This window comes from Heloderma suspectum, chromosome 7, assembly GCF_057233095.1.
Source record: "Heloderma suspectum isolate Gila_16-S chromosome 7, 16-S_ref, whole genome shotgun sequence".
Classification (NCBI taxonomy): Eukaryota; Metazoa; Chordata; class Lepidosauria; order Squamata; family Helodermatidae; genus Heloderma; species Heloderma suspectum.
The window spans coordinates 49,875,415-49,888,661 of NC_139464.1; the positions used below are offsets into that span (position 1 = coordinate 49,875,415).

The 13,247-nt window shown below is 41.4% G+C and overlaps 1 protein-coding gene across 1 annotated transcript in view; it reads right to left on the reverse strand.

Annotated features, from left to right (window-relative positions):
• Window positions 1–13,247, reverse strand: part of LOC146339753 (solute carrier family 23 member 1-like) — a 47,317-nt gene that overhangs the window by 14,167 nt on the left and 19,903 nt on the right. The window contains exons 4-9 of the mRNA XM_084810127.1: window positions 10,243–10,402; window positions 8,946–9,127; window positions 7,056–7,176; window positions 4,816–4,972; window positions 2,667–2,920; window positions 846–1,010 (exon numbers count right to left, since the gene is read on the reverse strand). Coding sequence (XP_084666253.1) covers window positions 846–1,010; window positions 2,667–2,920; window positions 4,816–4,972; window positions 7,056–7,176; window positions 8,946–9,127; window positions 10,243–10,402 — 1,039 coding nt within the window. The remainder of the gene's footprint in view (window positions 1–845; window positions 1,011–2,666; window positions 2,921–4,815; window positions 4,973–7,055; window positions 7,177–8,945; window positions 9,128–10,242; window positions 10,403–13,247) is intronic.

Below are 13,247 nucleotides of genomic sequence, written 5' to 3' on the forward strand. Positions count from 1 at the left end.
CCTGCCTTCATCAGCTTTCAAGCACTACTTGACAGATCCACCATAACAAGAAATGACTACTAAATGTAACCATCCCATCGGTGGAATTGACAGTTGTCTGCTTCGCCCATAACGCTAACCCATTGTTTATTTAAATTATGGTTTGCTGCCCTACCCAGGGTTTGTCTGGCAGACAATTGAACAAACCATAGTTTGTTTTCCCAGTCCCTAGATTGTTTTTCCCCTCCTCCTTTGCCCGCTCTCTCCCTGTATTCCAACTGCCTTTCCGCACTGCAATACTGGCATGTAAAGAGGCTGGATTTTTTGACTGCTTTTGCTCACCACCTCTGTAGCCTGGCAAAACAACCCACAAACAACCCACAGTTCCAAGTTTGCATGTAACAACTTGCATGTAACCATTGTTAATTAATTCATGGTTTTTGGTTACATGTGAACCAGGTCAGTGTTAACAGAAAATTATAAGCTATCATCACTGTTGCAGACACATCAGCCATGCACACAATAGGAGGAACTATTTATTACACTTTGTTATCTATAATGGCCCTTGATGACCTCCTCAGCTGAAACCCAGTGATTATTTAGTTTGTGCTACTCAGGTACTTCTTAGCTGTCATGGATCACGTAAATGTGATTTTTTTTGTAAACCACCCTGAAGAACTACATATGTTTAGGCTGAAAGGCAGGAGAGAGTAGTAGCAGTAGTAACAACAACAATAATGAAAGTAATACTCAAGGCTAGCATTTCAGTGGAGTGGGTTGACGGGCTAAACAACTGTACACAAGCCAAATGGTTCTTCCTCATCCATGCAAAATAAACATGTTCTTTTTTAAAGCAAAGCTCTTACCTGTAAGTTGGAAACCCCCACAGCAGTAATGATGCCAAACATCACAAGGAACATTCCTCCAATGATGGGAGTTGGGATGCTGGCAAACATGGCCCCAACCTTGCCAAACATGCCCGTCAAAAGCATAACACAGCCACCAGCCACAATGACCATTCTGCTCCCTACCTGTGTTGAGAGGAATGGAAGAGGATTACAAGCCATAAAAAGGGAACAATAGGATTCAGATCTCTATCAACTCTGGCAGTGGTCAGGTTTAGAAATAGGATTACAATAAGATTTATTAGCCTGGCCAGGTGTCTTTTAATTGGCAGATTATGCTATAGGATTTCCTCATGATCAGTATCAAAGCAGACAAGCAGGTTGTTCCATGGATTTCCTTGTTAAAATGACTGTTTTTAGCTCTCAGTGTTATGCTAATGAATACTCATTCAATAAAGAGTGTCACCTTAATCATTCTGATTCCTCTAAATTACAATAGCAGATACTGAACATCCCTCTTATATAAGAGAGAGCACTAATCAACATTCAGATTCTAATCTGGTCATATAACTGCACAATTATTCTTGATTTTTGCAGATATATCACTAGATGTGGACTAGAAGGTTATTGTGGTTTATAATAGACAGAAGCTAAAATCCTCTGAAATCTGATAAGCATACAAGGAACACTAAGGGCACAATCCTACGCATGTTTAGTCAGAGAAAAGGCCTAGAACTCCCTGCATGTCCCAGGCATGCGGGGAGTTGTAGGCCTTCTCTCTGTCTAAAAATGCATAGGATTGTGCCCTAAGCTGTTTAGAGCAGGGGTGGGCAGAAAGTAGATCTCAGATGTTTTGGACTTCAACTCTCAGCATTCCTAACCACTGGCCGTGCTGGCAGGGGCTTCTAGGAGTTCCAAGTGCAAAACTTCTGAAGATCTATCTTTTGCCCACCCCTGGTTTAAAGGACACTCAATTCCACTAATTCGGTGATTCTTAAACTTGGAAGCTTGGAAGCAGTAGTAGCAGTAGTAGTAGTAACAACAACAATAATGATAATGATACCCAAGGCTAGCATTTCAGTGGAGTGGGTTGACTGGCTAAACAAACTGTACACAAGCCGAATGGTTCTTCCTCATCCATGCAAAATAGATGTGTGTTTTTTTAAAGCAAAGCTCTTACCTGTAAGTTGGAAACCCCCACAGCAGTAATGACGCCAAACATCACAAGGAACATTCCTCCAATGATGGGAGTTGGGATGCTGGCAAACATAGTCCCAACCTTGCTAAACATGCCCGTCAAAAGGGATTCCTAATTCAGTGATTCTTAAACTTGGAAGCTTATCAGAGCTTGCAGTAGTGGTTGAAGTATGGGGGTAGGTAAAGGGGGCTGGACCTAGCCCCCTTTCCTTATGTGTCATCTACCTTAGCTGTTGTTTTTAGAAGGCTACAGAGGAGACGCTATTAGGACAAAATTGGGAGGAGGAGAGTGGTGGGGCTTGTGGATTTCATCAAGGGCCCCTCTAACTTTTCCCCCATAAGTTGAGCACTGAGCTTACCCACCACTTCTGATTTTCCCCTGCAATGTGCAGATGCAGGGGGGGTATTGGGGCATTCTGAAGCCATACTCTCAGTTCACAAACTAAATATCCACACTAGAGAATGCCCCAGAATCCTCCGCAAAACATAGGGTTTTCTTCAGGAGACAAGTTGATGTGAAAGATGAGGAATGTGAGGGATACTGCTCTCATCCACACATGGCCCACTTCTGCGTTAAGTAGACATGTTTGTCTCCATCAGAATTCTATAGCAGAATTCAATTTCTCCTACCGAGATTAGACTTACCCGAGTGATCCCCAAAGCACCAACATTTTCACTGTAAGAAGTGGTGCCATTCCCTGTTCCCCAAGCCCCAGCCAGAAGGCAGCCAATCCCTTCCACTCCAATTCCACGGTTGATTGCATGTTTGGGAGGGGGCGGAGCACCAGATAGACGAGCACAGGCGTAGTAATCTCCAACCGACTCCACCATGGAGGAGATCACTCCAGCTATGATGCCAAATACCCCAGCCACACTGATAGTGGGAACTCCCCATTGACCTATATATTGCAAACAGAAAAACAAAGTGTCCCGTTTGAGACCATGGATCTGAAACTGGTAAAGTTCACCAGCATAAATCACTAAATCCTTCTCAAAATATTGCCAAATAGAATTTTTGTTTTGCCTACTATGTACTCTAACAAGAAAGGGCACACGATGCAAGGTTGGAGACTAATTTAGAGTACTTAGGGCCACTTTGAAGATTACAGCCACCATCTGGAGGCCACTTTAATTGCTCCCCATATCAACTGTCAGCATACGGTGAACCATCCGATTGCACCTGGAGGAACTTGTGATTCTTCTCCACTTTTAAACTTGCTGCAGGTGGAAGCAGCCACCAAGTGATGAGCCCTGTGTGTCAGCTGCTGATGACATGGATCACATGATGAGCCCCTACATACAAATAGTGCATCACGAGGGGACAATCATCATCACCATGTGAAGTGAAGTTTATTCTGTACTTTCTCCTCAGCCCCCCCCCCCCCCGCCGATTGCTCAGTGGCAGAGTACATGCTCTAGAAGGTCTCGGGTTTAATTCCTGGCATCCCCAGTTTAAAAAAGGATCATGGTGATGTGAAAAACGTCTGCCTGAGACCATGCAGAGCCAATGCCAGTTGGAGTAGAAAATACTGGTCCAGACAAATAGTCCAACCTGTTATGAGACAGCTTCCTATGTTCCTATACCTTTCTTAGACCCACAGAGCCCTCTTTCCCTCGCTGCTCTCTTTTCTGTTCAATAATTTTCTCCACCCCCATTTTCAGGCTTCTCCACTACCATTCTGTTTTCTTCCCCCTCCTACACAGAATTGCAGAGCTTAGTTTGAGCCAGGGCACTGCAGAGCACAGCTTTAGAACTCTTTCTGTGCTAGGGCTTATCTTTGGAAGACACGGAATAGTAGTAACAAGTGGGACAGTAGTAACTAACGTTGCAGCGTGGAGTGCTCCTGTTCAGAATCCCAGCCAGCTGCTTATGCCCTTTCGCAGGATACTCCTTTCCTCCTCTTTTCCCCAACTCAGTTTTCTGGTCCAGTCCCTCATTTGGTCAGCATTCTGTAGCCACTGAGCGTCCTCAACTCTCATTGGGCTGTTTTTTCCTCACCTTTGGGCAGTGGAGGCTGGTGGCGCTGATGTCAGTGGGGCGGTGAATCTGCTATGGGTTTCAGTCAGAACTCTAAAAGAGCTATCCAAGGCGCAACTTCTGACCGAAAACCCAGAGTGGATTAACATCGGAGCCACCAGCCTCCAGGTTTTATTCCTAAGGGAATTGGGAGGTACTTCTGCACACTTTGGGATTTCCTCTGAGCCTACTGATGCCTCTCTTTTGTGCCTGGATGGTGCCGTTTTGGCTATATAAGGATCCATACTCAGAGAATGAGTTTGCTATTAGTGTATAGGATAAGAAGAGAGGCTGGGAGCTATGACTGAGGTGCTGGTTTCCATGCACTTCCAAATTAAGTACTGCCTGGAAGGAAAACACCAGGATGGGGGAAGAGACCAGAATTCACAAAGAAGAGAATCCCTGCCTGTCACCGGTGTGCTCAGATCTCCATGTCTGCCAGCTTCCAACCCAGCTCCTAGAAAATCTTAACTGCTTCTAAGTTTGACAAACGTGTATTTTTACCCCGCTGTGGAATGGACTACTAATTCATTTAAAGAAAGAGCAAAATGCTGCTTGAAAAATAATCTTAAACACCTTGCCTGAATCAGCAAAATGTACATAGATGAATATCAGTACCATTAACACAGAAGCCTGTTCATCAGAAGGACAACTTATTAGACTTCAGTTAAGATCTACATTCTAATCTGACATTAACTGATTACTAAGGGTACCAAGCAAATGATCAATATTTACACCATCAGGGCAAAACTTGACAACATTATAGCATGACAATACCTGGGTAAGGAAACCGAAACCAGGGTGCCTTGGACATAACATCACCTTTGCTGTCAGTCCGAGCTAAATAGCCATAGCCTTTTGGGTCCGGAGGGAAGACATTGGTGACGGTAAGTGCAAAACATAAAAGCCAGGTAATTGTAAGGGCAAACAGCACCTAGCCAGTTACAGAAGACAAGGAATCTTTGTTAGTGGCTAGACTCAATCCTCTAGCCAGATGTTCTATTCTATAGTTCAACTTTCCCCAATATGGTGCTCTCCAGATGTGTTGGACTACAAGTCCCATGATAGGAGTTGCAATTTCTTGCAGTTATGCTGCATTTCAGTGTCATGAGAAGTATTACTTGATAATGACATCTTGCCTGTTATCTGGGCATTTCTGTGGATGGTAATTTTGTGCTACCCTTTACAATACACTCACAAAACCTTTTCTGGATCATTTTTGCCACTTTAATTAAGCCCCAGGAAGCTTAACTATATTGTTGTACATCGCATCATTATACAGGCTTGGTAAGATCAGCATAACTGTAACAAGAAACTGATCCCAACTGCTGCTTTAACACCAAGGCAGAACTAAACGTTACAAAAATGCACAGAGCTGCTACTGAAAATGGCAGCCTCATGTTAAGCCCCTCCCCTTGCTCACCTGACTTTGTAATGTGCAGCTCAACTTAGCTTAAGCCCTATGGTCATAATGCTGATGTGGAGCAAAGTCAAGGGGCTCCTTCACGCAAAGCTTTTATCCTGCTATTGAGATGGCTCAGGCACAGAAGTTTGCGGGCTCTTTAGATGACACCGTGAACCTCCAAGGCCTCTCCTGCACTAAATGCCCTTTGTTCCGTTTTTAAATAGATCGCAGTTAATGAGGGTATCTCTACACCAGCCTATAATCCTCTATTTAAAATGGGGCTTTCTGCTTCCGTTTTAAATGCAGGATCACAAAAACTCCCTTTTTCACGCACTTCCTTTCTCCCCTCCCCTTTCCCCCTCCTTCTCCCAGTATCTTGAGTCTTCCATATCTTTCATTGACCTCGATCCTCTTCTTCTCACTTTTCCTCTTTTCACAGAGGGAACTCAAGTGGAACACAGTGGGGTAATTTGATAGCTCATTATCTGTGATCTATTTAAAAATGGAACAAAGGGCATTTAATGCAGGAGATGCCCTGGAGGTTCACAGCATCATGTAAAGAGCCCACAAACTTCCATGAGAGAGCCATCTCAATAGCAGGATAAAAGCTCTGTGCGAAGAAGCCAAGGAAACATTTAGTGTCCTGAAGTCAGAAAGGGACACTGATAACACATCATTCCATCCCGAGGTCATGTCTGCCACTGCAGAAATCTGCAGGTTGGTTAAATATTGTCTGCATACTCTTGGCTCAACAGGCCCATATAATGTGTCAGTCAATTGTGTCTTGGCTATCCACTGATGTGTGGCTTTCTCAGGGCATCCAGATGGCAGAGAGGCATGGCCATTAGTGAGATGTGTTTCTTTTGTCTGACCAAATTAGTGAGATGCCACTTGGCTCATGCCACACAGAATCAAATCCTCCCACTCTATCCTTTTCCTTGTAATGTAGCTAGAAGATCTTATTTCCTCCATGGTGCGTTTCAAAGACCAATATGTCGAGCTAAATAACGCAGAGTGAAAAAAGCTCCTTCTCTAAGGAGATTTTGTTCTGTAATAAATAAGGGGCATAGAGAGGAGAAATCCGCCCCTAAAACTGAGATGGAGGAAGTTGTCTCCTCCCAAATTGCCTGCCCTCTTCCCCCTAAAATGTGCAAGTAATTTAGGCTCCAGCTAACTGAAAAGTTATTTCAGTTACTAAGCCCAGTTGCTAAGACTAATAACAAGGAATGGAACAAACTCTGGTATTGCCATGATCCTCAACCTAACTGGGATCCCTCAGTATTAATTAATAAATAAATCTGAAGTGGAGCTGTATTGGGACAAAGGGGTGAGACTTGACACGTACAGTTCCTATACTTTTGTTTTCAGGACACACACTAAGTTTAACACAAACAAAACAAAAAACACCATATTGCTCAAGAAGAGGCAGGTTACCACAACGCAGCATGAACCAATTTGTGAATTTCCTACTTACCTAGCTCATCTCATTGCCTCCAGTGGAAGCCAATGGGATTTGTTGGATGATTGATTAAAAGAAAGCATGATTTAGTTTTATGTTAGTCTAGTTGGCATGTTCTATCTGGTTACCCAAAGTCCAAAGGAGGTAACTCACTGGGAAGATCTGGAAGAGGTAGATCTTGGAGAAATGGCTTTTCTTGCTTTTATTGTAAGATGGCAATGGTACCGGCACATTTTTCAGGTACTGAGAGAACAGAACTATGAAGAAAATAGTTCTAAGGTGGCAAAGAAAGAAAAAATATATTATGTTATTCTGATTCAGAAGTTATGGTAATATTTACACAAGGATTAATGCAAATATTGGTGCCTAACTCATAACTAACTTAATTCCCATTAATTTCCATAGGTCTACTCTAAATATAAGTGGATCTAACCAATTTTTGTTTGTTTTGATTCTGGCCTATGGGCTCTCTTGAAAAAATGTATACATATTTATATGTGTTGAGGTTAATGTATGGAGACTACAAAAATCACTGATTATGAACATTCAAATGGAGGCATGGAGAATGTACAGAAAACTGACAACAGAAATAGGGAATTTCATATTTTGCCCAGTTTTATGCATAGTTTCCAAGTAATGTTGGAAGGAAGGAACTATTTTATATTTGCTGGTTGATATATGTAGTCTCTGCTTTGCATATTGACTGGGTAATTTACAAAATAAGCTATTTCCACTGGGAATTTGTGTACATTTCCCAACATTACTTAGAAATTCTGCACATTGACCTGGTAACTATGAGCATAGGCTATGATGATTTCATATACACGGGTGTTTATGCACATTTACATTCACTACAATACATGTATTTACTTTTTTATTATGCATCAATATATAATAAATAAATACTTATAGAGAAAAAATATGTATTTATGTAATTTGTTACCACTTGTATCACTAATAAAAAGCAAATACAGCATCCCATATTTTATAACATTCCTAATAAGACAAATGGTTGTGTTGTGTCATGTACTTTGTTGTTCCAAAACATAATAAACTTCATCTTTCAATAAAATGGTTGTTCTGTGATCTATCCTCTTTCTCTCTAATAATGCTAGTTTGAACATATACACTATATCCCAAATGGTCAAATACCATTCCATCCAAGAAGGAGGATTAATATTTTCCATTTAATACTAATGGCTAATCAAGTTAATAAATGTATCATCATTTCAATGCCTTCAGATAACACTACATTTTTGACATAACAGAATAGCATTACCCCAGGTAATATATAACCAGTTATATTTTCTATTTCCTGTATAATGATGGCCCAATACACTCTTATTTTAGGGCAACCCCCCAATATATAAAAAATATCAGCTCTAGGAGAATTACATCTCCAGCATTTCTCACTAGCACCTGGGTACATTTTGTTAAACCTGACTGGGGTTAGATATCAGAAAAACAGAACTTTATTAAAGCTCTCCGTAAGACTCACAGAAAAGATTTACTGTGGCACCTTTGTCCAGATCCAGCTACAAACATTTAATGGAAACAGAATATGCTGGCTGGAGAATGCTGGGAGCTGGAGGACTGTTTTCTGTCTAAACATGCATAGGATTGCACCCTAAATCATGTTTCCAGGGTTTTTTTTGATAGGTATTTATAAATATTTCCAAATCTCCAATTAAATTATACAGTTTACTTATTTTTTTTACATATTCATTAGATATTACAACTTCAAATCTTGTGCAGCTTCTACATGATCCATTTTTCCTTAGTAATTTATTAAGCATATGCTTAATCTGCAGATACTAAAACTAGATTGAAATTGTCTCATATCTTGTAATATCTCTGCACACGTTTTTGTCCTTCCATCCTTTAAAATGACTTAACACACTACACATGCAAATACAACACAACCAAATAGGTATTTTCTCATAATCGGGATGCCTAATAAAATGGATTCAAGGAAAAATGGGGAATGATATATTCTTTGTTTGCATCACATTAATTTTATAAATAAAGGGAGGCAAAACTTACATGGCTGATATGCCCCAGTGTTGTCCTGCCTCTTCCCCTGCTGATTCAAAGAGAGGCAATGCTACCAAGGATATCGTTGGGGCAATAGTCAAAGGGCCAATGAACCGCATCAGAAATCCAATGAGTCCAGAAAAGCCGACAAAAATTTGGAAGCAGGAAGCTACCATGATTGCTCCTTGCAACTGAAATAACAGTGGGAGAAAAAGCAATGCTATAAATGGGTTTTGAAATTTTTAATATGAATCTTCCCCTTTGTTCCAAGTAGTGTTGTAATGTTGCAGAACTCAGAGTCAGAGAGACCACAGAGTGAAGGAAAAAGAGTTCTTTATTTAGCGCGCGGGCTTAAGGCTGGAATCACTTCCAAAGAGCCAAAAGCCCCGAGGCACATTAACACATTGCTTTTATAGACATTATGACACATATGAAACGGCTCCTCCTCTCCCTCCCATGTGGGGTTGCAGTCCTCAACATTTCTTCTCCTAGCACCATTGTTTATAATACAAGAAATGGGTTATAGGGTAGCCATGATAAGCAGAGAACAGCAGAGAACATGATATACATATCACTATGACCTTAGCCTTTGTTGACATGATAAGAGACTCCTGTGTCTCGTCAGCTTACAAACATATATTTCAGAGAGCAGGAGCTCAGCAAGAACATGAAGCATGAGACTGCATGAGGCTACTTAGTCTGACCCCCAATATGGCTGCTACAGTAAGACTGAGAAGTGGAGGATTGGATTAATGGAAGTGGGGACTGCCTTAATAGTCCTAGCAAAGTTGCCAAGTACCTTCCTTCGTCTAGGAAGGTAAGCTGACTGCTATCAATACCTGGCCCTTTGGCCAGGAAATATCTGAAAGGGAGATATCACCCTTTTTTCTTGTAAGCCTCAAATTCTGAAAGAGAAGTGATGAAATACAGAAAGAGGCACAGTGCAAGATTTCTGTCCAGAGCTAAGGAGATGTGATGGAAGTCGATAATGGTGGGAAATAATCAGCACCTCCCATATGACTGTGGACTTGGAAGTGTTGGAGTATCATGAAAAGGAAGCATAAGAGAGCAGTAACCATGCCAGCCCTAGCTAATATATGAACTCAGCCTGAGAGTAGGTAACATCTAACCCCCCTATGGCTGAAAAAGAGAAGATCTGGAAGCCAAAGTGAAATCACCCAGCATATATTTTGGAGAAGTGGAAGCTGTACGTAACTTGCAGGATATTCCACCATTTAAAGCCAAAAATCAAAATTTCTCTGCCCCCGTACACAGGCACATGCACACGCAGTCCCCTGTGGAGTACCTCTCGCATTCGTGTCTGCCAGACCTCAGTGAACTCTGGAGAAGCAGCTTCCACCAAGCTGGCATTTTTGGTCCATGCAGGGCACTTCTGGTTGGGTAGACTGAGCATGGCCAGCGAAGGAGTTAAGAAGGCAAATGTCCCTCCTTGTAGGATAGGTAGCCTGCGTTGGGGGGAAAGAAATCACACAGCTCAGCTGACTGAACCTTGTGGGGTTTTCCTGGATAGGGCAGACTACACATGAATGCAAATACGGCAACCACAGAAAAGATCACCTTTGAAACTATCACTATCTCTCCATTGATCTAAGTCTGCCGTCCAAGGCATGGAATCATTCCGCAGCCTTCCCAAGCCTGATGCCCTCCAGATGTGTTGGACTACAACTTCCACCATTGGGCTCCAGCCAGTGTGTTATGACCTTATCTCAGGTGGATCACACTTGTGATACTGCAGTGGCCCACTGGAGAGAGAATGAGAAAGGGAAAGGGACAGGCAGAGAAGAAAATATGGGTAAGGGGAGGAGAAAGAGGCAGATAGGTTTCCATAGCAGCAAAAACAGAAAGGCACTAACTATTTCTTAAAAACAACAACAACAACAACAACAAATCTATGCAATCAGAACCTGAGCTAAGGAGGAAAAGAAGAATGTAGACACTATATACAATCTTTTATTACAAAATCTGACATACCGTAACTCACTCATAATAAAAAGCCAAAGAGGCCTAGTTCTCTAAACTCTATGATAATGTAAGCCAAACATGTTTCTTCTACAGTAGCCTTACAATATCAAAACAAATCTGTATTAAAAATAACAAACCAATTTTAAGTCAGCCCTTCACTGACAATGGTCTTCTATTTGTCTATAAAAGGCATCCCAGAGAGAATTGTTTAGTCTTCCTGCATTTAAAGTTTTATACACAAAAGCCAAAGACTACTGGTGAGTATCTGGTTTGTTTGTTTTTTAATATATTCTTGTTTTTTTATTTTATATTGACAGTGCTGACTTTACATTGTTTTTTTTTTTACATATTTGTTTTGATGTTCTTAGGCTACTGCCAAAGACATTCATGTCCAAACACATTTGGCTTATTTTTTCATCAGTTTTACAGAACCAGGCCTATTGGGGTTTTTATTATATGTTATTATAAGATTTTGTAATAAAAGTTCTTGCTCCTGGACTCAATTTTTGATCGTATAGATTTTCATAGTAGGACTATAGTCAATAGAGAGATAGTAACAATAAAGTAAAGCAAACTATTATACAAAATGTTAAAATTAAAAATGGGTTCCATAAGGCTGGAGAACTCCAGCCCTGTTGTTGTTGTTCAGTCATTAAGTCGTGTCCGACTCTTCGTGACCCCATGGACCATAGCATGCCAGGCCTTCCTGTCCTCCGCTCTCTCCCGGAGTGTTCTCTAATTCATATTCATTGCATCGGTGATGCTATCTAGCCAGATGATGTCAAATAGAAATATACTGTCCAGTAGGCTTTTCAGAAGATCATGTTATTCCCTGCTTCTGCCTGTAATACATTCTGCAATACAGTCCTTCATCTTTCATTTCCTGCTTCTGCAAAATATTGGTATTAATTCAGATATTATTAATGTCCTAACACAACACACACTTATAAGGTGTTACATACTTTTATACCTGCAGATCATCACATGCAGCAATCACACACATGTTCATTTTATTGCCTCACATAAAGATGCTGTGGAGTACATCTGCATTAGAACTAACACCAAAAAAAGATGTCCTCTTCATCATAGGGGATTGGAATGCTAAAGTAGGAAGTCAAGAAATCACCGGGATAACAGGCAGGCATGGCCTTGGTGTACAAAATGAAGCAGGACAAAAGCTAATAGAGTTTTGCCAAGAGAACACGCTGATCATAGCAAACACTCTTTTCCAACAGCACAAGAGGCGACTCTACACATGGACGTCACCAGATGGTCAATATCGAAATCAGATTGATTATGTCCTTTGCAGCCAAAGATGGAGAACCTCCATACAGTCAGTAAAAACAAGACCTGGAGCTGACTGTGGCTCAGATCATGAGCTGCTTCTTGCAAAATTTCGGCTTAAATTGAAGAACGTCGGGAAAACCACTAAACCGTTCAGGTATGACCTAAATCATATCCCTGATGAATATACAGTGGAGGTGAGAAATAGATTTCAGGGATTAGACCTGATAGACAGAGTGCCTGAGGAACTATGGACGGAGGTCCGTAACATTGTTCAGGAGGCAGCAACGAAATCCATCCCAAAGAAAAAGAAATGCAAGAAAGCAAAGTGGCTGTCTGATGAGGCTTTACAAGTAGCTCACGAAAGAAGGGAAGCGAAAAGCAAGGGAGAAAGGGGAAGATATACCCAACTGAATGCAGAGTTCCAGAGAATAGCAAGGAGAGACAAGAAGGCCTTCTTAAATGAACAATGCAAAGAAATCGAGGAAAACAACAGAATGGGAAAGACTAGAGATCTCTTCAAGAAAATCGGAGATCTCAAGGGAACGTTTTGTGCAAAGACGGGCATGATAAAGGACAAAGAAGGCAGGGACCTAACAGAAGCAGATGAGATTAAGAAGAGGTGGCAAGAATACACAGAAGAACTATACAGGAAAGATCTGAATGTCCCTGATAGCCATGATAGTGCGGTCACTGAACTTGAGCCGGACATCCTCGAGAGTGAAGTCAAGTGGGCCTTAGGAAGCATTAGTAACAACAAAGCTAGCGGAGATGACAATATTCCAGCCGAGCTATTTAAAATCCTAAAAGATGATGCTGTTAAAGTGCTGCATTCAATATGCCAACAAATCTGGAACACTCAACAGTGGCCACAAGACTGGAAAAGGTCAGTTTACATTCCAATTCCAAAGAAGGGCAACAACAAAGAGTGTTCAAACTACCGCACAATTGCGCTCATTTCACATGCCAGCAAGGTGATGCTCAAAATCCTACAAGCTAGGCTTCAGCAGCATGTGAACCGAGAACTACCGGAAGTACAAGCTG